The sequence below is a fragment of the Mustela putorius genome, unplaced genomic scaffold, assembly GCF_011764305.1.
Source record: "Mustela putorius furo isolate JIRA1106 unplaced genomic scaffold, ASM1176430v1.1 tig00003867_pilon_pilon_pilon, whole genome shotgun sequence".
Classification (NCBI taxonomy): Eukaryota; Metazoa; Chordata; class Mammalia; order Carnivora; family Mustelidae; genus Mustela; species Mustela putorius.
Window position 1 is genome coordinate 16,152,289 of NW_025422019.1, and position 25,396 is coordinate 16,177,684.

Genomic DNA, 25,396 nt, shown 5'->3' on the forward strand with positions numbered 1-25,396 from the left:
GCTTTGCGTTTATAACCCTTTCTGCCTCTGACTCCTTCCTCTGCGTCTTGGAGCAATTTAAAAGCGATTTATTCCAATCCACGTTGAAAGTGGAGAACTGGAGATACAGGGAAGCAGACGTCGGTAGAATGAATGGGATCGGCACAGCCAGACTCACCGGGGAGGGAAGCGAGTCTGGTGCTCCTTCAGGTTCGGAGACAGGTGGAACTGATTGATGTGCGATCAGCTCCTCACTCATTAGTTTTCTTTATGAGCCGTCTTGGAAGCCCTGCACCCAGGCCCAGGAAACCCCGTGCTCGGCAGCATTTCGCCCCGGCGTGCTGTAAGGGCCCACGTGTCGTTAGCTGACTCCAGCCGCAGGGAGCCTCCGAAGATGGAGGAATTCAGCGTGACCCTAAAATTGGGGCTAAAAGAGCCAGGAAGTTGTTGAATCTGAAAGACTCTTCTAATAAGCATATACATTTGTATGAATTAATTATTTATCAGAGGACCACGGACAAGGCTCTCAGTCTAACCGACTCCAGGAGTACAGTCGAAGCCTGCACTGGGTGGCCTGTTTTTATTTGGAAGTTAAGTCCTCCTCTCTTTTAATGTCTTTTCTTTCTTCTCCTTCCTGATTTTAACCTCTTCCTGCCCAGCTCCCCACCCCCCACGGCCCTGCCGGTCTTAACACAGGAAGCTCCTTATAGAAGGGGCATTCCCATCTACACTAGATAGGACGAGCGTTGGGGGTGAGGCAGAACGGGTCCCTCCCTTTCTACAGTAAAAGTTGAGAGCAAGTTTTGGCTGCGAGAAACAAGCGGGGAAAGCTGCTGCTGTTCGTGCTGTTGCTGTACCTTTCGCTGCCCCAGCCTCGGACCTATCACCCTCCAGCACTCTGGGGGCGCTGGTGGGGGGTCATGACAGCTCTGCTGCCCTACCATGTCAGCTCATCAGCTCAGCGGTGGGACTCACCTGGCAGCCTGGGCAGGGTTGGATATACAATATAGATTTTCCCTGTTCCATCCAACCCCATGTGTGACTCCCCATCAACTATCACTTTTCCCATGAGCTTGGATGCAGATGAGCAATCTTTCAAAAATCTATGGCTTGAGGTGGCCACCGGCCATGGAACCAGACTCATGCAGCTCCATGATGGGAGAGAGGCTTTGCCTATTCTGTTTACAGGTACATTTTCAATGCCTAGAACAGTGCCTGGCTTGTAGAAGGCCTTCAGATAATTATGTAAAGAATGAAGGAAAGAGTCAGGATGAAATCCATTAGCCATCTGGGATCTTGGGACCATGCCTGTAAGAGTGATTTCTTGCTTTGCTCATGAATCACGCACCCAAATCGCCAAGATTTCCACAGCAAGCAACACCGTCCTTCTGACAGCCCGTGCCTGCCTCTCCACCGTATTGCCCACGCATCACACAAGTGCCATCTGTGGGAGGGAGCCCAGGCGCTTGCGTACTGATGGAGCAATCCGCCTTCCATCTTCCTTTTCAGGCATGGAAATGTGTGCCCTCGGATAGTCAAGGAGGCTTCATCCTCGTGGCCAATACCTACAGTTACTCCTATTCCAGCCAGATGGGGGAAAAAAATGGGGTCAATATGTACTCCTCTCTCCCTCTTCCCTTCCCACATACGTGTGTAGAATGCAGAGTGTATGGCGAGGTACTTCAGTAACTTCTCTGACTTCAGGAACAAAAGCACATCCGCACACTCAAACACACACAATACCACCAGGCCTTACTCCAGGCGGTTTTGCTTCAGGGATGACAAAGGCAGGGCTGCCCACCAGTGTTACACAGATGTGGTAGAGGAGGCAAACAGTTAAACAGGGGACCTATCACAATGTGAAAAGAACACAGGTAGAAGTAGTAACCATAAATAAGAGGGATACCAGTGTCAAACTTCTATGATGCTGTAAGCAGGGTCAATCGTTTAGTTGTGCAAAATGTTGCCCTGTGAATTCTGAAATCCCTTAAATAAGAGCAGAAGGTTGCTCTGGAGGACAGGAGCCAATTATCAGCCATATTTCAACATGGTGCATTTGTGTTATGGTAGCATGCATGATCACAGGGATTTATTAAAGTACTCCTGGCTGTTTTCTCTAACCCTTCTCTGTGCCCTCTCCATGAGTTATCTCTTGTTACAAGAGCCCTCTGTCCTTGGTACTGTGGGAGCCCATCCTCAGTACAATGGTGAATTGGCCTATTGGGCTGCCTCACACCATAATAGTAAACAGTTTGCGCTGGGCAGCTAAAGATGGTCTGCATCTACAGTCAGAAACTTATCCAGATATTTCTCTTAGCCACCCCCCATCTCCAAGTTAATGCATTTATAATGCAAATTGCAGTGCATGGGATTTTGAACTGGCGTTTCCAAATGACCAAAGTGGGTGAATTTCTGATCTTGGTATAGTTGTTGGTATTGTGTTTTTATTTCTGAAAAACCACTTGGGAGCCTACCCAGTGAGCTGATCGCTAAGAAATAGCCTTTGACATAGCTGCCGATTCTGACAACCTTCAGGCACTTAAACATACTTGGTTTGTATCATTGTCTTGTCTCCTTTAAACCTTCTAGCTCTTTATAAGAGAGTCTTGTAGCTTAGGTTAGGAACTTTGGCAACCCATGAGAGGGTATTTAGCCAACCTGAATGGGAGAGATTTGGGCCACTATTCTTTTCCTTCAAGCATTGAATGTAGAAGGGCAGGCATGTGTCCAGATAGAGACTTTTTAGGCTATATGAAAGCATCACCTCTCAGAAGAATATATTTCCTCCATATTCACCTACCATATGGATTCTGTTTAAAGCTATGAAAATTCTTTTTAAAGTTACATTACCAAAAATAAGGGGATTCCCAATCATTGTATGAAGAAGAAACAAGGCTTAGTAATAGTATGTGCTTCATGGGACTGGCTTTTCCACAAGGCAGCCACCATAAACCATGTCTTCTCACTCTTCTGATGGATGTTCCTCACCCTTTTTTTTTTTTATTCCAGGTACTTTATGGAAGAGTGCAAACTCTTAAATACACATGCAGGTGCCAAACATCTTGCAAAGCCCACAACCACAACTCATGCACACCTAAGCTCTAGCTAAACAATACAAGGTCATATGTGTGTGCTGCTGCATGAAGTTGGATCTGGATTCTGACTCTTGCTCAGTGAACATTTACTTCAGTGCCAAACCTTAGAATGCATCGTTTCCATGAAATATCTCATTTAATCCTCATAGCAGCCCCATGAAATAAAACACCATTTTACAAGTGACAAGACAGTTTAGAGAGCTTGTGTTACCTTGACTAAGTTCCCATAGCTGGGGAGAATACATTATGAATGGACCTCGGCTAAGAGTTGCCCACAGTTCTAGAACTAGGAAGTGAGGCCGTCCGGATTTGAACTTTGGTCAGCCTGAGTTTAGACCCTGTGCTGTCAGTTACCACATTGCCCTGATCACTTGATACCAGTATTCAATTTATTGGATAAGCTAAGATTGATTCATTGCTCAAACTCCCTCCTGAGCCACTCCACCAATTTTAGCCAGTTCACGCTAGTCAGAAAAGCTTATGTCGAGTGTGTGTCTTTTATTTTGGATCGTCTTGACATTCCCCATCAAGAGTGACTGGAAACTGGCCAGATTCATGTGGTGTCTTCCTAAGAACCACTTTTATCCATGTTGAAAGGATTCCTTGTTACCTGCTCCAGTTAGGTGTTTAGAACAGTTCTGTTTTTCCCTTTCACACAGGGTAAGACTCCAAGTGGTTTTACTGAACTGTTGGTGGACATACAGGAACGTCCCAATCCTGTGCCATGAATAAAATCTGTGGTGCTTCATCTGTTTTCTCTTGCTTCATATTAGTTCGGACATTTAATTGTATGACATGTAATCCTGGGTTTAGAAATGCTTACTGATGGGGAGGAATTGCATTCATGACAATGTTACATCATCTGGAATATCCTCATTCTATTCGGGGCTTCTGAAGGCCAGATGAGGTATAAATAAAATGGGCCCAGTTTCCTCTTAAAAAGTGAAGCCTCTGCTTGAATGCATCCTTGTGATGCCCCCGTGCTAAGGACAAGCTGGGGTCTAGGAGGGGAGGCAATTTAGTGTGGTTAATGCACCAGTGTATGCCAAGACCATGGCACTCAGCAGTTGACAGGCTCCTCTTTGCTGGTGAGGCGCTCTCTCTGCCTGCCCTTTTTGTGATTCAAACCTCAAGTGTGCTATTTGACCTTAATATGTCTGCTCCATTATAATGTCACAGGTAATGAGTACACAGGAAGGAAGAAAAAATTGCTTATTGACAGAAGTGACAAAGAACCGTTATTTTGGTGTTTCTGAGTTGTGCATTTCCTGCAATCCTCATTAGCTTGACAAGGAAACCCATTGCCAAGAAATTGTATGGTATTTGCTTTAGCTTCATCCTCTGATTGTGAGGCTTTGGAGAGTTAGCCCAAAATGTTTGTTTTCTGGGTACTGAGATGTTTCAATGCCAGCGGGGCAGCTGAGATAGTGCAAATTGTTATTCAGATATAATTAAACCTAGGTCACATTCAAGTCCATTAAGCAACAGCCTCAAATCCTTTTAATTAATGGGTTCAGATTGGTTGGTCTGAAGGAGCTAATTAAATTTTTTCGAGTATTTTCTATTTAAATAGATAATCATTGTGCATTCTGCATTTCCTCCAAAGTTCTTGGCAATTTAAGGTTGATGAAGGTATCAGCACTTGATGGCAGGCCCTGATTTTCAGAGGTCAGGACACATTGTGGGCTCCAGGTCTCTGGTGAAACCCACAGAGCCCCCCATCTGCATCTTCTGGCACCTTTCTTCTCAGAGTCAAAAGGATCTGGAAGCCCTGTGCTCTCCTGCAACCTGAGAGAGGTCATCTTTCCCCTGGAGAGCCTGCATATCCTCCCCAAAATCTGAGAGGGAGGGCAGATCACAGAGCTCAAAAGCCTGAAGGATAGTAACACTGGATTCTTCATATTTAATAAAGCTGTGTTGTGTTGGCACAAGTTCTTCCCACTCTTGCCTTCCATTTCCTCTGGGGCTGTCAGGCATCCTCCCCCACCCCCACCCCTGAGCTGCATGCTGGGGCCACACCCTATATACTTACATTCTCTCTGATAATCTCACTCCTTTCAGCTCCTTGAGAAGAATAAGACCCAGGGGCACCGGGGTGGCTCCTTTAGTTAAGAGTCCAACTCTTGATTTCCTCTCAGGTCATGAGATCAGGGTCCTGGGATTGAGCCCCAGGTGGGAAGTCTGTTTGAAATTCTCCCCCCCCCCTCGCACTCCTCCTATGCATTCTCTCTCTTCCCCCCCTTCTCCCCCATCTCTCTCTCAAATAAATAAGTAAATTAAACTTTTAATTAGCAATAATCGCACCTCGGATAAACCTCATTGGCTACGATACTGCCACTGCGCAAAGCTAAATAAAACTTTTAAATAATAACAGTAAGATCCAGAAACAGGACCTCCAAATGGTGGTAGAAATGGCCCTTATATTTTCCATCTCCCAAGCTCCTGCCACTGTGGTATTCCTCACCCACCTCTCTAGTGGTTCTGCCTGAGGGACAGTGTGCCCCCAGCTGGCAGTGGGAGGCTGGCAGTATATTTGGTCATCTCAAAGTCTACAGGAAATGAAAGGTTATTCCTCCAAAACAAAGGTTAAGTGTGCTGTTTTGTGCAAAAGAATATACAGTCATAGGACAGGGAGTCTAACCAGAAAACCAGGGATTTTGGTTTCTTATCCCAGAAAAATCCCTGTGGGAGCTACAATATGTCCAGCTTGGGCCATGCTCAGTGTTCAGTCCCGAAACTGAGTGCCCAGCCCAAACTTCCTGCATTCTCCGTGGTGCCCAGGGAACCTAGCAGCTGGGACTCAGGTCTCTCCACGTGGAACCATTCTAAGTAACTGTTCCATTTAGGCAGCTGCAAAGATGTAGTCGATAGGGAGAGGGCCCAGGCCTGTCGTGTATCCAGTTCACCAATAGCCTTCACTCTGGGGCCTGGCTGCTTGGGTGTTCCTCAGCGTGATGGCAGAAGGCAAAGGTGCCGTGGGGCCCCATTATCCTTCGTGATAGATGTGCCTTCGCTGAGTGATCTCAGCCTTGGCTCCTCAGTGCGGTAGGGAGAGCTCACACCTCCCCAAGCCCAGACTTGGATCCCGCCATTGAGAGCTTCCAGCCCTCCAGCACTGTGAAAGGTCCCAAGGGGAGGAGCTGCACTGAGGCATTTCCCTGAGATGCTGTTTCAGTTTCGGACCCAGGAATCATTGCCAGTGAGCTGCAGCAAGGCCCCTTTGTCCCAGGGGTTGGGAGCTCTTTGGGCCTGCACGAGGACTTGGAGAGTGTGTTTTTGCTGCCATCTATTGTCTGCCGTGGGGAGCGCGCGTGGTGTGCTTGCGGAGGAGGGAAGCCACTCCGTACCCTCTTCCCTCCACTGAGGGGGGAGATAAAAACAAAGTTGTTGGTTTCCCCAGTGAAAACCCCATTATGAAAACCTGTGTTTACTGACCTACCATCATTTTAAAGCCGCTTCATTTGAACTGTAATCAAACCGCCAAGTGACCTTTCTGTTCTGCACCCCCCCCCAACCCCCAGCATCCCTGAAAGGGCCTGTTGTTCCTTTGGTTCAATGAAGAAACCTTCTGTTTAGTTAAGCAAGTGTTTTTCCAGTCATGTCTCCTGGTGAGTTACAGAAAGATTATTGTTGGGTCTTGGTTTTTGTTGTTGTTTTTTATCCTTTTAATACCCCCGCCTTCTTACCCCCTCAACTGCCCACCTCCCCCGCCATCCTCCCACTCTTATTTCTTTACTTTTTTTTATCCCCCCAGAGGAGGAGAACATAATGATCTGAGCAGCTTCATGAGCCCATAAAGGTCCCTGGTCCTGTTTCTCAGTTCCTAATTTGAGGTGCCTCCTCTTCACCACCACCCCCCCCCAGAGTCTGGGAACCTTCCAGAGGCTCTGAGGCTTCGACATGGGAGTGAAGCACAGAATAGCCCCCTGTGAGCCAAGGACACCAGTCCTGATTGACGTGTTTATATATGGTGTGCTTTTCTGTCTTCTAGCTGTTCGTTGGACTCGGGTTCCCTTACGAGGGCCCCGCTCCCCTGGAGGCCATTGCAAATGGATGTGCTTTTCTGAATCCCAAGTTCAGCCCACCCAAAAGCAGCAAGAACACAGACTTTTTCATTGGCAAGCCGACTCTCAGAGAGGTAAGCATCTATAAAAACCCCTTCTACTTTCAACAGTACAAATACTAGCTACTTACTGAATGGTGCGAGCCCATTCGAACCTCATAGTCTTGGACAGTAGGTATCGTCAACATCATTTAACGTAGCTGGGTGGAAGGAATGGGGGTGGGCAGGAGCTCAGGGAGGAATGGCCGATGCCATCTCCTAACTCACCTAACTAGGTGATGGCACAGCCAAGACTTGCCTCTACTTCTGTTTGCCCTTCTACAAACTGCATCTTTTCACTCTGCCTCAGCTCTCTCCTAATTCACACAGACCTCTCCAACCATCTCAGTGGCTGAGCTCTGACTTTTTGAATGTCGAGAGTTTATGGAATAAGGCAATCCACTGGCTAACAGGCATTTTTGAAGAACATGTTTCCCACGGTGGGCTGTGGGGAATAGAGTGTGTGCCATGGGGTCCTTCGCTGTCGACCTTGAGAGACAAGACATCTGATGGGCAACTGAAGTCCCATGCCTGGTGTTTTTGGCCACCATCAGTGGGCACCATCCTGAGAAGTAATCCTGCCATCACTCGAACTGTTGGCAGAAGCCTTATTTGAATTGCTTTCAGAGATCCTCTTAAAAAATCCACAGCAGGTGATGAATCACCACTGAAGGCAGTTGGATTCGATTCGGGGCAATCAACAAGTCATTTAGAGCATGTGGGCGATCACGCTGGTGTTTCTGTATCTAGTCAGAAGCAGGTGCGTGCAAGAAACCCAGAGATCGATCTTCTTCTCAGTTCCGTGGCTCTGTGGGCTGCTCCCCAAGAAGAAGCCTGTTGGAACTGGCATCCTGGCAGTGCCCCTGTCATCCAGGGCCTTCCCCTGGGGGACGACACACGTCAGCACCCATGATGTAGCTTCAGTATAGCAGCGCCGTGATTAAAGCGGACAGTTTTCAATTCTCCTTTTAAACCTTATGGGTCGATTCTCCTGAACACCCCGTCACCCCAAAAAGAGCATGAAATGCATTTTCCTTGATCATTCTTCACTGATCAATCAGAGATCTTGCCCATGCACAGAGCTGATTATTTTGAGAGTTATTTTTTCTGATTCTCCCTGCCTCTGGCAAAAGGGCCAAAGGAAGTGGAGGGAGAGATTGAGATCCAATAGATAATCCTCAAAAGAACAATCTATGGGCCACACAACCTCTGAGAAGGGGTAACTGTGTGTGTGTTGACCCACATGCTTGCTTTTCCTTCTGCTAATATAATACACTTGAATTCTTCCCTTTGGGAAGTCGTTCCTTTTGGGGAAGTCATTCCTCAGCAGTACTTAATGCACACCTGTGTGCCAGGTGCTGGGGGAGGCTCCAGGGCACAGAGCAGAAGGGTTCAGCCTGGCACCAAAGAGCTTATTTTTTGGAATGATCTGAAGAGATGCTCTCCAGCGGTGAGAACATCTCAGTTTAGAAATCTCTGGTCTGCCGTCCTGACTTCTTTGAGACTTTTAGGTTAGAGTTCAGGGTAGAAAATTGGGTCAGTAAACCACCCCTGCTTTTTAAGTTAGGTGTAAGAAGTCCCTGAAGCTTTACTGCTCACATTGTGATAACTACTTGTAATTTTCTTTTTTTTATACTTCTATTGTGATTAAATATACATAATTTAAAACTTAATATTTTAACCATTTTAAGTGTATGGTTCGCTGGGATTAAGTATATTCCCAGTCCTGTACAACCATAACCACCACCTATCTCCAGAATTTAGTCATCATTCAAAACAGAAACTGTGTTCATTAAATGCCAACTCCTCATTCTCCCCTCCCTGGTAACCTCTCATCTGTTTTCCCTCTCAACTTAAATTTTCTGTGAAATCACACAGTATTTGTTCTTTCGTGACTGGCTTGTTGCACTTAGCATGATGTTGTCAAAGTTCGTAGCGTGTGTCAGAATCTCATCCCTTGTTCGAGGCCTGGATGATATTCCATTGTATAAATACACCACATTCTATGTATCCATTCATCTGCAAACACTTGGGTTGTGTCCACTTTTTCTCTGTTGTGAATTCATGTACAAGTATCTATTGGGTTCTCGCTCTTCATTCTTTGGGGAATAATATGTTCAAGTGGAGTTGTTGGAATTTACTTTTTATGCATTTTGAAATAGTTATAGTCTTAGGGAAGAGTTGCAAAAATAATACAGAGGTTAGGTGTAATTCTTTCAACCAGCTTCCTCTGATGGTAACACATTACATAACTACAGTACAGTTATCAAAACTCGTATCAAAGAAGTGAGCCCTGATATCACAACATTGCCTAAACTACAGAGTCTAATTGGACTTCGTCATTTTTTCCACTAATATCCTTTTGCAGTTCTTAGATCCAGTCCAGGACCCCACAGTGCATTTACCTGCCCTCTCTCCTTAATCTCCTCCAGTCTGTGACAATTCTTTGGTCCTTCACTGTGTTTCATGACCACGACACTTTGAAAGAGTACCAGTTGGCCTTTCTGTATGCCCTTGCCCACTTTGAATTTGATGGATGTTGTGTATTGGTTATTGTGTGATGATACATTTTTAGCGAGAATGTCACAGAAGTGGTGTGGCCTTCTCAGTGTGTCATATCAGGGGGTGGGGGCATGATATCAGTATGTCTAATTACTTAAGGATGTTCACTTTGATCACTTGGTTCAAGTTGTGTCTGCTGGGTTTCTTCACTAGAAAGTTACTAACTTTCTCCATATTGGGGGAAAAAATATTTCGAAACTATGCAAATATCCTGGTTCTCTTCAAACTTTTGCTCATTTATTTTTACCGTGTGTCAGTGGATCTTGCCTACAGCAGATGGTGGTTCTAATGGTGGTTTTCTTTTTCCCCTCATGGTGATTTTTTTTGAATATGTGAAGAGCTAAGAACCCCATCTCTTTTTACTGCTATTTCTATAAGCCTTTTGGAAATGATCAGTCAGAAGTATCTTAGACTACATTGGCTGCTGGCACCTTTTTGTTATTAGTCATTCTAAAGAATCTGATGTCACTTTGTTTCAATGGACTATTTTTTCCTGAAAAAAAAAAATTAGGACGCTCATACACGATCTATTTCCTAGTGAATGTTGTGATGTCACTAAGATCAGAGCACCTAGTGTGAAGTTACTGAGGAAAGAATGTTCATCATTTCCTGTCCATTGTCATCACTTAGTAATGTTCTTCTCATTGAGGTGGTGGATATTTTCATTCTTCATGGCATGAGAAGAGACGAGGCATTAGAGCTGCCCCCCAGGTGCTTGGTGCCTCCCATCCCTTCAGATGATTCCACCAGTGCTCAGCTGGGACTCTAGTTAGACTGGCCCTGTGGGATCCTCTCAGTATTTGCTCTGCAAGTGACCTTGCACAGATGACTCATCAGTCCTGGGCTCCCACAGGGGACCAGGATGCTGAAGGTCAGTTGACAGATATGCATTGTGTCTCCATGGGGTCCCTGGTACTAATGGCTGCATTGGGGAAACTTATCAAGACACATTTCCTGTTTTCCAGGAGCTCAGATTTTGATATGGAAAGAAATAACTAAGTTAATCGAGGAGAAAATGTCAACTTGGAGTTGTGCCAAGTAGAGAATGTGCTGGGTTAACCGAAAAGGGGATATTGGCAGAGCTGTAGTAGAAAAGAGAAGGAGGAGAGGGGGGTTTCAAGCTTAAAAGTTATGAATGTTGATGAGTTGGAGGGAAATCCCCAGAAGGTCACTTTGCCTTATGCAGGAGGGCTGGTGCCATCTGATGGCCATCTCCTCTGCGGGAGACAGAGCAGGCTGGGAGCCAGCAACATCACAGAGTGAACTTGACCTCAAGGCCAGGTGGGCCACCCACTTGGCTCTTTCAGCCCACAAAGGCCACAAAATCCCCCGAACCAAAGCCGCTTTTCAGTGGAAGAGGGCTATCAATAGTCATGTAGAAGCCCAAGGGTCAAAAATCCCTAGAAATCAATTATTCTCTTTTTTTTTCTGCAAATGGAAAAATTTTAACCCAAGTGGACATAATTACAAAGCTATTTTGTTGGGCCCTTGCTAGTTTTTCCAGTTAAACAACAATTGATCCATATGAATCAATCTGTATAAATTGCAGGTATGTCCCTTCTTTGTCTTGAAGAGAAAAGAAGTCCAAATTTCTACAGGACAGTTTAATTTTATTTCTGTCTTTTCCATTGGACCAATTTTTAAAAACCATGGTGTATACTCTAGGGGAAAAGTTCCATATGCCTTAAGTAATGTGGTCAGTTCAGGTTATACTTTCAATGTGATATAAATTGGATTTTTATCTTTATGTTGGGAAACACATTAGTAGGTTCTTAATCATTATTTGGGCATTTTGTAAATCATTAGAAATTCTCTGGCTTCAGGGCTTTTTTCCATAAGGAGAACTCATGTTCTCTTTAGAAATTTAATAGCCACTCTGAAGTAATGTCTCCTATTTAATAAGATTTTCATTACTTTTACAAACTATACTCCAGTAAATTTACTGATTGATATATGGGGAAGGAGCTCAGATCAGACGGTTCTCAATAAATTAACAGGGAGGAGCATAACATTCAGAGGGGAAATAATGAATTACAAAATGCCTTGCTCATTAAAATTAAGTAACCCTCAGTAAATGTAAATGAATAAAACGATAATGGCTCAGCGTTCTGTATTTTCCAAGTGCTTAGAGCAACCTTGCACATAAGCAGGGACCTGGTAAAGGGGAGGGGAGAGAGACTGCCTATATGTAAGTGGCTGCATAATGACACTGATGGTAACTTCAGTTTACCCTGATTCCCTTGGAAGATTTAATCAGTTTGTTCTCCAGGCCACCAAGTGAAAACAGTGTGACATTTTACTCGTCTTCAGAAAAGCTCTACTGCAGGCATAAATTCAATCCTGGGATTTTTTTTTTTTTTTTAGTTTGGCAAGTTTTAGGAGCATAGTTAAAAGACTGTAGAGTTTACTCCAGGCTTCTTTTCGCCTTTGTCTCAAGAACCCAGTTGGTGCTGTAAAATTGTCACTTTCCTTTCCATCAAAAGCTAATGCGTTGTTGAAGGATCTCGATTTGAATTTGCTCTGTCTGCTCTTTCCTGGCTGTGTGGTCTTGTGGAATTGTAAATCCATATAAATCTCAAAATCCTCACAGATGCATAGGAAAAGGGATAAATAATGCACATGCAGGTGATCAGCTCAGTGCCTGGGCCAGCCAGAGGCCCCACTGATGCGTGTTGAATCTAAGATGTGTACTGGGAGAAAAAGACACGGACGCTTCCCCAGCTCCATGCAGCTTCTGCGGTCACTCTGTAGGTTCTAATCACTGACCACACGGCGGAGCGGAAGGAGGGGGTATGTATCTGAAGAATGGGGAACTGAATGGGCCAGCAAGGGGCATGATTCTGGCAGAGGGGTCAGGAGCAAAGATATTTCTCCTCAGAATCGTGATTTGCAGTGGTTCAGTCAGCATCTGACTCTTGATTTCTGCTCAGGTCATGATCTCAGGGTCCTGAGATGGAGCCCTGCATCAGGCTCCGCACTCAACAGAGAGTTTGTTGGAGAGTCTCTCTCTCCCTCTGCCACTCCCACCGCCCCCTTTCCTTCTCTCACTCTCAAATAACCCTTTAAAAGAGAGAAAGAGAGAGAGAGACTCATGATTTCCACAAGAAGGTGCCAATGACAGCTGGGAGCTGAGGCCCAGTAACGTGAACTCTGGGTTTCCTGCCGTAAGTAGTGCATGCACATTGGTGAGGTAGGATATGAAGAATGGTGGCTAGGAGTGAGATGGAGAGAGGCCAGTGAAATCACCCCATCCCCTGTGTATACTGGAGTCTGAAGAAAAAGAGAACCAGCTTTGCCTCTAAAGCAATAGCCTCAGCCCTACTAGACCCAACACCTGTTTCTCCCACTAATATGTTGTAAGATCTACTTTTCTGTCCTGAAATAAAACTCATCAATAACATACCCTGCCTACATATGAAATTTCAAGAAAGAATGATTCAAAATAATTTGCAATAAGGAAATACATATTTCAGTATAAATATAGTCAAGAAATAATACCCATACCCAAGAACTATAGTAGCAAAGGTATCTCCTGCCTCCTTACAATGAGTAAGACATTGTACTTAAGAAGAATAAAACATTCAACTGAACATGGTTGGCCCTTACATGGTAAGGGCTTATGGTTGCTTAAAAGTGATATCATAAAAGAGAGGTTGGTTAAAAACTGCCTATATAATATAGACGGACACACAAATATGCATTTCCCATTAATGTGAGCACTACAAATACAGACTGATTTGGGCATGTCGTAATGGAGACTCACCTCATCTGAGTGACAGTGACATGGTCGCCCTGATTTCTCCAAAGTGGTAACAGCTTATGGGTGAAGTTCCAAAGAAAACAGAGTAGGAACATCCCTTGATTTACATGGAAGTTAGGTTCCTGGGAAATTCAATGTATATTAAAACTGGGCCAAAGAGTTGGATTCTGTGACCCCACATGGAAGCTCAGCGGGGCAGGTGGAAGCTGATTAGGGAGTGGACAGCCTGCCTCGTGAGGGGTCTACGACCCCCGGTCCTCAGCCACAGGTTCACAGCTCCAGGCAGCACCCCCAGTCTTTGTGAGAACTGAATATGCTCTCATGAATGTCCAGAAAGCTCCCTTCCCATTACGCCCCGAAAGGATACAGGCATAAAGGTGGGAGCCAGTTTGGGTGGTAAATATAGCCGTCAGAGAAAGGACCCTTCAGGAGCAGAGAATTGCCAGCTTTCATCCTGGGTTGCTTTGGACCCTTTGTTCTTAAAATAAAAGCTCCGATTTTAGAGCTTTGCTGAATCCAAATTGTCTTTATCAGTATTAAGGCTCCAATGTGATGCTAATGATTTGTCCTGAAACCATTCCAAAATTCTTGGTTTTTCTGGTAGCCTTATTTCTCTTTCTTTACATTTTGTATGTGTCATTACTCATCCTCCTATGACTTTAAAGCTTTTGGCTTTATTGTAATTTTCTCATTCCCTGTGGGTCCTGATCCGTGTCTTGTAACAGATACCAGTTTGACCGAGGTGATTTTCAGGACTGGGATGTGACCAAGAGTTGAACATTCCATTGTATCTTGGTGCAGCGTTGGGGGTTGAAGCCACCTATTGGGGGTAACAGCCACCATGGCGCCTGGTTTTGACTTTTCCAAGTGGGATTCAAGATGCGGAGTTATCACTCTTTTATTGTTCTCTACTTGTGGGTTCTCAGGAGGTTTTGATCATCAAGGAAGGACAAAAATGTCTTGTTAGCTACGCAAGTACAATGCCATAAAAAGCATAACGCTTCATCTAGCACAGAAGGCTTTAAAAAAAAAAGTATTTGTGAGACTGAGGTGCTTTGTCTCTCTCTTCCAGCTGACGTCGCAACATCCTTATGCTGAAGTGTTCATCGGCCGGCCCCACGTTTGGACGGTTGACCTCAGCAATCAGGAGGAAGTGGAGGCTGCCGTGAAAGCAATTTTAAGTCAGAAGGTTGTGTTTTTTATTCCATTTTTCCCCATCTGTGCTGTGACCTGAAATGTTTGGAAAGCCTCACAGGCCCTCTTGTTGAGTAACTAGAACAATTCCATGTCAGCTTGACTCTGGGATTAGAAGAGCCACGGTGTAGGATTTGGCCCGTGGAGGGTTCATGGGTGCGCTGGCAGGTGGGAACAGAGCTGATGCCCCTGTGTGTGTGGATTCTCCGGAAGCTTTTGGCATGACTGCTGGATCCCAGATGCAATAGTAGGACTTCGAATTATGCTTGTCTCACTCTCACAGAGACCAGGATACACAGATCTGCTCCCCTGCCAAAAGTAAGAATGATAGGAGGTATTAAGGAAATACTGGGAAATGTTTTTATATAGCATTTATTTATTTGACTTTTTTTAAAAACCTAAACACCTAAATAGAATTTTGTATAAGTAACTGACATCTCCAGATTCTCCTGATCCATTTAGTAGGCATGTATTAAGTGCCTACTGTAGGCAGAGACCGTCTGAGCCACTTTAGGGGGCACTCACTCCCATAAACATAGTCGAGGCTGGCTTCCTGCCTATAGGAAGGCTTACCGTCCAGTGCGGATGGGCCAAGTTAACCTCTCCCAACCCCCTGGACTGCCTTCCACATTGGTGGAACTGCTCTGTATACTCCCCCTACTACACTATACTCTCTAACAGTTATTTAGGGGAAGCAGTAGGGGCGTGGTTGTAAGGAAGACAGCCTGGAATTAGCTTGGGGCTGGGGTTCCAACCCTGTCACCTACTAGCAGTGTCCCCTCGGGCAGTTACGTAACCTCTGAGTCTTAGTTTCTTCATCTCTTTAAGTACTGTTACCTACTGAATAGGTGTTTGTAAGTATTCAATGAGGTCATGAATATAAAGCCTGTAAGTGTAGCATCTACTGCATAGTGAGTGTTTAGTTGGTATTATTAAGTCACTGTTAGTTTTACACATACAGTATTCTTATTTTTGTTATCAACAGTCTGGAATTAACTAGACTGTCAGCAACATGAGGGATGGAAATAGGTCTGTCTCGCTGCTCTCCTCTGTACCCAGCATAGTGATCTACCCAATGGATGGAGAAAGAAAGGAATAGGTATTTGCCGAATGTGTTCAGTGCCAGCGACAGGCAAAACATGGAGAAGTGGATATCGGGGGAAGCTTTCTGGAAAATGCAGCACTAGATTAAGTCTTTTAAGACAAGTAGGAATTTGCAAAGCTGAACTGAAAAGTGGACCCAGAAGGACCTGGGTTCAAGGCACAGTGTGAGTAAAGGGGAAGAGGCTGAATGGAATGTGACCCTACCGGCTTGCCTCACTATCTGCCACACATCAAGAGCTTCGCCACTGGAGAGTCATTCCTGGGGAGGCTGATGGTTCTGTCTTTCTTTCTTGAGTCCCTGAGTCCCTTAGGGTATTAGTTTCTCAGGACTACCATAACAAAGAACCACAAACTTTCTAGTTTTAACAACGGAAATTTATTCTCTCACAGTTTCAGGACTAGAAGTCCAAAATTAAGATGGCAGCAGAACCATGCTCCCTCCGAAGCCTGGAGTGGGGGATTCTTCCTTGCCTCTTCTGTCTTCTGGAGGCCACAGGCTTTGCTTGACTACTTGCAGCTGCAGCACTTTAATCTGTGTGTGTCTGTCTGTCTCTCTGTTCCATTCTTGGAAGGACATCAGTCTAATTCAGTAGGACCTCATCTTAACTTGATTACATCTGCGAAGACCCTATTTCTAAATAAGGTCACATTTACAGCTACTAGAAATTTGGACTTGCACATTTGCTTTTGGAGCAACATAAATTCAACCCACATCACTTGGCTAAGTGCACATATCCCTGGAAAAGGAGTAATTTAAAAGGTAACATTGAAGCAGAAAATCTTGGATCATGGAGTACAAAACTTTTTAGGTGATAGGTCCCTTTTGTCAAACAAAAATCTAATGGGAATGCTTGATCCAGAAGCACAGAGTGAGACAGTGGGTTGTCTTTGCTCATGGCTACATGAAATTGACTCTGTTCACTCTGTGGAAACTCTAGTGCTCTACATTTTAAAACTCAGATCAACCTTTTTCCACCTTAGTCCCAAAATTATTCAAGACCATGTGAGAAAAAAAGTAATTAATAATAGTAGCTTTTACGTCCAGAGAACCTCTTTCTACACATCTACAATCACTATCTATCTTTATGAGCCTTATCTCATTTCATCTTTATGAGCATTGTTTCACACGATTCTTCTATAGATGAAAAGATTGAGGTTTAAAGAAATTAAGTAATTTACCCAAGATCACATAGCTAATAAATAGTAAAAACTGGATTAAAGCCCAGGTCTTTTTGACTGACATGTTAAGATAATACAAAATTTAGAAAAGGAAAGAAGTAAAGGGAAAGATAAAAGTGGGAATGAAAACTGAAGTAATTAATTGCTTAATACAAAAACTTTATCATTAAGATTATGCTTCTTAGGAATGGGTCAGAAATTGAATGCCAGTCTTTCTCATATTTACTCACAAGATTTTAAATTATGTGACACACAAAAAGCAAGGTAACATGACCCGTCATTAAGAGAGGAAACAGTCATTAAAACCAGACCTAGAGATAGCCCAGATGTTGGAACTTACTAGAAAGCAACTTCAAGATGCTAAGATAAATATATTGAAAGTTTTGGTGAAAAAGATAGACAGTATATATGAACAGATGGGGAATTTCAACAGAAAGCTAGAAACTTTTTCTCAAAGCCAAAATACTAGAACTGATACTGGAAATGAAAAGCTCTTTCATTGGCTTTATCAACAGAGTGTACATAGCAGAGGATAATATCAGTGAACTTTTCAATATCAATAGACTAGAGGAATATTCCAGATTGAAACAAAAAGAGAAAAATGAATGAAATTAAGAAAAAACATAGGAGACCTATGAGACAATATCAGCTGCCCAATTTATGTATAATTGGACTATCAGAAGGAAGAGAGTATAGCCAGAAGACATATTTAAAAAGATAATGACTAAGAATTTTCTGAAATGAATGACTGACATCAACTTGCAGATCCTGGAAGCTCACTGAACTCCAAGCAGGATAAATATGAAGAAAAACAAGTACACATCATTGCCAAAGTGCTGATAACAAAAAATTAGGGGCAAAAATCTTGAAAGCAGCCAGAGAAAGATCCATTACATTTAAGGGGATAACAGTATGAAAAACCACCAACTTCTCATCAGAAATAAAGGAGACCATAAAAAAGGGCCCTTGAAGGCAGAATGTGTAGGGTCTTTAAAACAGGTCATGCTGGGCGCCTGAGTGGCTCAGTGGGTTAAAACCTCTGCCTTTGGCTCAGGTCATGATCCCATCATGGCCCTGGGATCGAGTCCCACATCGGGCTCTCTGTTCAGCAGGGAGCCTGCTTCCTCCTCTGTCTCTGCCTGCCTCTCTGCCTACTCGTGATCTATCTATCAAATAAATAAATAAAATCTTTAAAAAAAAAAAAAACAGGTCATGCTAAGAATTCTGGATTTTATTTTAAGTATGATGGAAAGTTTTGACCAGGGGAATGGCATGACCTAGTTTACATTTTAAATCAGGAGAAATTGCAGAATGTGTCTGACTTAAAATCCTATGGTTAGTAGATAGAGGAGACAGTCAGGACTGAATTCCTGGTCTTCTGGTACCTTCCAAGATCATCTCTCATTGAGCGATGCCAAGCCACCACTGTCCAAGCTCAGCTGATTTCTGAGAGCTATTCCCTGTAGGAATTGTACTTGGACTTAGAGCAGTCAGTGGGTGCTAGAAGAGACAGGACATCTCACAAGAAGGGAAGTAAAAAGAATGGGAAAGAAGAGGTGGGAAAATAAAGGAAGCTTTCCAGAGCCAACAGGAACTACACAGTGTAGCCTGCAGGCTTCCCTCCTGTGGCCATGTGAGCAGTGGTCCTTTCCCACAGACCAAGATGGCCAAGAATATTTCCCCGTTACTCCACAACTGGCCCTGCTTAGGTTGCTCTGTCACTGAATGTGCTGTCAGCATTCCCTTTCTTTCCCTTCCCCAAGGAGGCCTTGACTCCTTCCTGGAGGATTATCATGCAGAAAATTACCCCAGGCCCCTGCTCCAATCTCCACAATAGTTCCTACCTCAGAGGCTTGCCCGGCTTCTGTTATAGCCAAAACCAGGAGTCTGGAGAACTTTCCCACACAGGGACCCCATTCCTCTCCGCAGCAGGATGGCTAGTGGAACCCGCTGGCAGGGGTGGTTTAAGAATACAATTACCTTTTTTTGGTTTGCGTTTCCTTTATAGGAAAATCATTTGGCTTCATATTATTTAAAACAGTGAATGGGCCATCAAGCAATTAATGAGTCAGCATCCCTTTGGTTAAATTGGGTTTGGTTGGTAGGAGGACACAGAAAGAGTCATTTTTCTGTGTTTATGCACTGAGCCCTTTGAATTAATTCATTTCCATGTCTAAAGGCTGCCCTTTAGAATAAGTTGTAGGAATGATCTCCTTCCCACCACATAATTGGATCTGTTGATGTCGTGACAATGGCCACCTATACGTTATTTCACTCCAGAAATTCTACTTGTCACCACATAAATGATCCTAATATGCCAAGTTGTCTGTCATGGTTTCTTTCTGTTCCTTCTGTGGACTTTTGAGAAGAGACCTATCTGCAGGCCAGTCATAGTAAGCCTTTAGAATCACCCGCAGAGGATGAGTAAACAAATATCCTCTGAAAGGAAAGAAAATTTTGCCTTTGGTGTGAAGGGTTATGTCTGGGTTGGAAAGGGCACAGCTCATGCAAAAGCTTGAGGTGAGAAGGAGCAGGTTTGCAACACTGAAGTCAGTTTTCTGAGTATTTTGAGCTCTTCTGAGGTGCTCTATTGAGGAACAAGATGGCCTGTGTTCTTTCAAGAGTCCTGCCCTGATAGTATAATACTTACGGCTCAGCCTCTTTCACTTCTCTCTGCGGAGATGTAGGCAGGGATGCCGGAGATAAAAACTGCGTGATGCATTATATGATTGTGGGTTTGAAGATATATTATGAAATTAATAGTCATGGTTAAAGAAGGGTTCATGTGTAATGTGTGAATCGACACAGAAAAAGAGGGGGGAGCAGGTCCCCTGTGACCACGGGAGGATGTCTTCTCCGTCAACTGTCCCATTTTCCACAGGCCTCAATGCACAGGCATTCTGCCCAGCTCTCCACCCTGTACATTTGAGATTGGCAAGTGTAGGACTAAGTGGTGGCCCTCTGTCCTATTGTTGGCAGGTGCCCTTGGGCTCTCCGAAGCTGTCCCAGACTGGATTGCTAGTGAATTTGTCCCAAACGTAAAGTGAAATTTCCATTTCAGATTGGTAATGCTTGCTGGATGCCCCCCAAACACAAGCCTTATACTGTGGGCACACACACTGTGCAGCAGAGACAAAAACCCTCAAGTCTTCCCCATCCCCAGGTGTCCAAATCATGATCACATTACCTCCCTGACCCCAGAGGAGCACCTTCTGGAATTTCCTCCTGCCTTCTGATAAAGCTTGGGCTCTTTAGTATAGAAATCCTTCTGTGGAAATCCAGTGAACCTCTTCCCAGCCTTGTCTCCCCAGGCTTTGCCACCCCACGCTCTACCCACCTGCTGTTCTTGCATGTCTAACCTCCTGCCGCTCACACTAGCCAGAATGGCTTCCACATCTGGGCTTGCCAGAATCCTAGCTGGCTTTAAAAGCCTAGCATGAGCAGAAGTCTGCTTTGACCTTCTAGCCTCCGGGCCCCTTGGCTGAACTCTTTGTGGCACTTTATGACTCTGTTCCTGCCCCACACATTCTTTAGCTATGTGCTGACCTCACCTTCGAGTGCCGACCAGTGCTTTCCTCACCATCCTGGGCCCTTCCCCACTCATCATGTGCCCTTCTCCTAGCATTGAGCATACATCCATTCAGCAGGTGTTTGCTGCCTTCCTCCGTGAGCCACACAACCCAACAACCGTGGAACACCTGCCCTCTGGAGCTTAATCTCTAACTGATGATACTCCCAACCTTTTGTAGAATGCCTACTGTGTTCCAGACACCAAACTAAGCACTTTACTTTTTTTTTTTTTTTTTAAGATTTTACTTATTTATTTGTCAGAAAGAGAGAGAGAGAAAGCACACAAGCAGGCAGAGAGGCAGGCAGAGGCGGAGAGAGAGGCAGGCTCCCCGCTGAGCAAGGAACCCGATGCAGGACTTGATCCCAGGACGCTGGGATCATGACCTGAGCCGAAGGCAGCGGCTTAACCCACTGAGCCACCCAGGCGCCCCACCCTTTACTTTTTTTTTTTTTTTCACATGACCGTCACCACAGCTTAAAAGAGGTAGATTTTTCTTCTCACCATTTTGCACATGAAGAACGTGAGGCTCAGAGGTGGTAGGCACTTTGCTCAGGGTCCCACAGCTAACCAGGAGCAGGGTGAGGTTGTAAACCCAGGTTGGTTACCATCCGAGTTCATAGTCCTATCCCCTCTTGAGGCATGTGAGTGTGTGTGAGTCAGGGGAGGACTGGGTAAGTGTCCTTGGTTCTCTGTCTCCTTTCATGATACCATGTTCTGCTTCTACAGATTGAACCATACATGCCATATGAATTCACATGTGAGGGAATGCTACAGAGAATCAACGCTTTCATTGAAAAGCAGGTAAGGCTCTTCAGAAATCCTTTTATCCCATTACCACCGGGGGCTCTTATGAACATCTAAGAGCTACCGTATTTCTGGGGTTATTTTCCTACTTTGCAAGACTCTAGAAGCTGGGTAATGGCTTGATGGAATTTTGAAGCATGCATTGTCGTGGTCATCCAAGAGACTTTGTCCTAGTTAAGAATGTTCCTTATGGGGGCGTCTGCGTAGCTCAGTCGATCAAGTGTCTGCCTTCAGCTGAGGTCATGATCTCAGGGTCCTGGGATCAAGCCCCACGTCAGGCTCCTTGCTCAGTGGGGAGCCTGCTTCTCCCTCTCCCTCTGCAGATCCCCCTGTTTGTGCTGTCTCTCTCTGTCAGATAAATAAATACGTTCTTAAAAATAAATACATTCTTAAAAATAAAGAATATTCTTTGTGATTGTGGAAGGTCAAACTGGAAACTTAAAATGGGAGAGACCGGATAGTCAAGACGAAGCCCTCCTGAACCATCAGACCTGTGCCCTGAATTGGTTCGGAGGGACATCACGAGGACTTAGGTGGGGAGGGGAACAGAGAGACAGTTCACTGATCCTGCCTGATCTTTGTTTCTCACCCTAAGAAAGGCAGGGGCTGAAACCAGGGGTTTCTAAGCCTTCCTTTAATATATGTTCAATAATTCCAAATATATTAGGACGTCTTAGTGGTTTTCAAATATCTTTTCAAACACGACCCCTTTTCAAATGAAACGTTACATGAAGCCTAAGAATAAAACAGATAAAAGGAGGGCTTCAGTGCTAAAGTGGGGGAGGGGGGCCCAAGAGTCCACCACCCCCAACAGAGCTTGCAAACTCTGGCTTGTGCCTGTGACAGTAAAGGCCAAGAGCACCACTGGCATCCTTCTGTAACATTTTAATTCCTTAGTCTTCAAAAGCAGCTCAGAGCTACAAATAGACAGATGCAGAACCCCTGTGGGCAAAGCACTATGAACTCCTTGACCACATTTCAGGAATGGGGGTCTCCTCTTAAAAGGCAAAGCAAAGTGTCTTGGGACGATCAAGAGATCTTTACACAATAGGGGATGAGGACCGTGCAGGCTAAAATAGAAATAGTGTGTTGTAAATGTTAAGTAGTGTAGACAGGAGGTCCCAGGTAGGTTTCGAAGGGAAGGTTTGAGGCAACAGGCTGAAGAGCCCCGGGGCAGTCCTGGACGCTGCTGTTGGAGAGGGAGAGCGGTGGGCCGAGGCTTAAGGGAGGCGTATCTGGTATTCCGGGTGTCTGTTCGAGGCCAGATCTGGGTTCACAAGTTTTTGGTTTTATGATTTGGGTGCCTTACTCCGCCTCTCTGGGCCTTAGTTTCCTCTCTTGTAGAGTAAGGATAATAATAGACATCATGGGGCAGGAAGTGCTTAGTACAGGGCTGGTCCGTAGTGTTCCATAAATGCAAACGAGTACTGTTGATCACTTAATAGATGATATTGTGTATCCTATCACTGTGTATTATTATATTGTGATATCATAGAATGGGGTATAATATGACTAAGCATCTGAATCACCGTCTCATTCAGTCTTCGTGTAGTGCCTTGATTGGCCACGACCTCATCAGCATCCTAACTCGAGCAGCCCTTCACGTGTAGACTTCACAGGAGTGCGTATGGAACACGTCCCCGCGCGATGTCTCATTCGGTCCTCCCCGTATCCCAGGAGGCGGCAGGAATAGCCCGCCTCTCTGGGTGGCGGGACCAAGATTCACAGTCTCGGGCTAACGTGTCATGGACTCCAGGTTCGATGCTGGTTTGGTCTGAGTGCAGGCGTGTCCTCGCAGCATGGCCAGGGCTGCGGGCGGGGGCTGGTGTCCCGGCGCTGGGCTTGGCATCTTCATTCCCCTTCCTGCAGGTGCCGAGAGGACCTGCGGATTCTCCGCTGGCAGGGAGTTTTAAGCTGTCACAGCTCTTGTCATGGAACCGATCTGAGATTGTAGCAGGATCCCCGCAGCTGCTTCTGAAACCCGCTTCCTCCCCTCCTGTCTCCACTTCCTCTTGGGGAAGATGGTTCCTCGCTGCCACGCTGCCACGTAGAGAGAGACTCTTCATCAGGTTTATTTGAAGACTCTTGAATCACAGCCAGTCCTTAAAAGTTCTCCTGTGGCCTGTTATCTGTAACTCTATTACCAGCTTTCCTTTCCAACAGGAAGGTCGCATTCCCTAGAGTGACTGGGCACCGTGCCCCATAATGCAGGAGCATGTCTAGTCCATTCACCTCCATACCCCACGCGGCCTGCCCGGCACACAGTAGGTGCACAGTAACTCCCATCTGAAGGCATTAACAAAAATGAATGAGCGTGTGTGCACGTGCTTGTGCTTTTCATTCACGTGTCCCAGGTGCCAGAAAGCTCATCTTGGACTTTATGATTTGGAATACACGCTAATTAAACTGCCTTTGCACACCGCTCCCCAGCACAGACTCCTGCAGAGCCCACTGTTCAGATATCCAGAGCTTTCTGTTTTGTCTGCTATGGTTGATTCTCACATCCACCGGGGCAATGTCAGCCGTAGTGCACTGTGGACTGGGCCGGGGCCTCAGCAAGATGGGAGGGAACAAGTCCCCATCCTCAGGTAGCTTCAGGCCCCCCCAGAGAAGCCATTCAGGACCACAGGCCATGCCACCGCCATAGGGTTGGACTCTGTAACAGTGATGTAACCGGATGCTTAGGGATCGCACCACTCAGCCTGCAGAGCAGGGAAGGCGGGGAGAGATGGGGAGTGTGTGTCCAGCAGCATTTTGTGCGAGATGAGTCCTTGACAGCAGACAGAGCGGTTATGAGAAGGACTGTACAGGTCAAGACAAAAAGGTCTGGGGGAAAAAAAGAAAGCATGTTGAGTTATCGGAAGCTGAGTTGTGACCGAAGGGAGGTGATGTGAGAGACAGGGCTGGAGGAGGAAATAATTCGTGAGTAGATCCTCAGGCTCCGCCAAGAATGCAGATTTGATCCTGGGATAGCAGGAAGCTCAAGAAAGGTTTTAATGCAGGATGAGGGCAGTGAGACTCAGATTGGTATTTTAGGAAAATTCCTTCTAGAAATCTTGCATGGGGGGCATTTCCTGTTAAACATTTTCTCGGTGCTGCTACACAAGCCAGAATGAGGCCAATTTTGAGTTAATCCAGACCTCCGTGGAGGGTTTTGTTGAGGCCATAATGTTCCCCCAACTTTAGAGGGGTACGGGAGGTCAAGACCCCATTGATTCAGTTTCAGTCTTCATCCTCTAACAGTTCTCTCCAGGCCTCAGTATTTTAGAGCTCAGGGTATTCGTTATTTTTTTCAGCTAGAATTTCATCAAAGAGCAGGGAGACTGGAACGAGGGGTGTTTCTGGTGTGAACGGAAAGCCTCGAGCTCTGAAGACTGGTGGCAGCTCAAGCTTCCCATCCCTTGAACTGTAGGAGCGCTACAGCCCTAATTAGGCTGATCTCTGCCTTCAGAGTCTTCCGTGTGATCTGCAAGGGGAACAAGGAAGCTTTTATCTCAGAACCTTTTCAAGGTTGTCCATCACACTCACCCACGGCAACGGGAGCCAGGGGAAGCCAATTGACAGCAATTGAGAAAGCCCCAGGCTTCAGTGGTTGTTGAGTGGCTGACAGCTGGAAATCTACCTCATACCCAGCCAACCCCGGGCTCACTCACCCAGTGGGAAAGAGTCGTGACTTGAGGGAAACCACTTGCTTTTCATGCCCCGGTCCTGCACACACCACCACTGCTTGGCTGTACTGGAAGTGTTGATTTGGGTTGCATGTTCTTCCAAATCAGCACTCTGTTCGAAGGGCTCTCTCCAGCAGTGGGGGAGGAACTGCGGGATGGTGCCAAGGCAAAAACCCCTTGTAACCTCAGATCAAGAGCAGCATTCTTCCCTAACCTGAGTGTCCAGGCCTGTTAAGGTTCTCGTGATGCATTTCTTGGGAAAGATTTAGGTATTTGCCTCAGGCCAGAGGGGATAGAACAGGTTCTTTTGAAGGAACGGCTATGTTCAGGTTGCTTTCTGCAAACCATGCCTATGTTCCTCATTCCTATTTTCTTTAT

General features: G+C 45.4%; 1 protein-coding gene and 1 pseudogene across 3 annotated transcripts in view; one reads left to right on the forward strand and one right to left on the reverse strand.

The window, feature by feature from the left end:
• Window positions 1-25,396, forward strand: part of MGAT5 (alpha-1,6-mannosylglycoprotein 6-beta-N-acetylglucosaminyltransferase) — a 337,061-nt gene that overhangs the window by 292,199 nt on the left and 19,466 nt on the right. For all 3 annotated transcript variants that reach the window (XM_004774276.3, XM_004774275.3, XM_013046749.2), the window contains 3 exons: window positions 7,066-7,212; window positions 14,571-14,687; window positions 21,273-21,347. In XM_004774276.3, the coding sequence (XP_004774333.1) occupies window positions 7,066-7,212; window positions 14,571-14,687; window positions 21,273-21,347 (339 nt within the window). The remainder of the gene's footprint in view (window positions 1-7,065; window positions 7,213-14,570; window positions 14,688-21,272; window positions 21,348-25,396) is intronic.
• LOC123387945 lies at window positions 5,338-5,423 on the reverse strand (annotated as a pseudogene).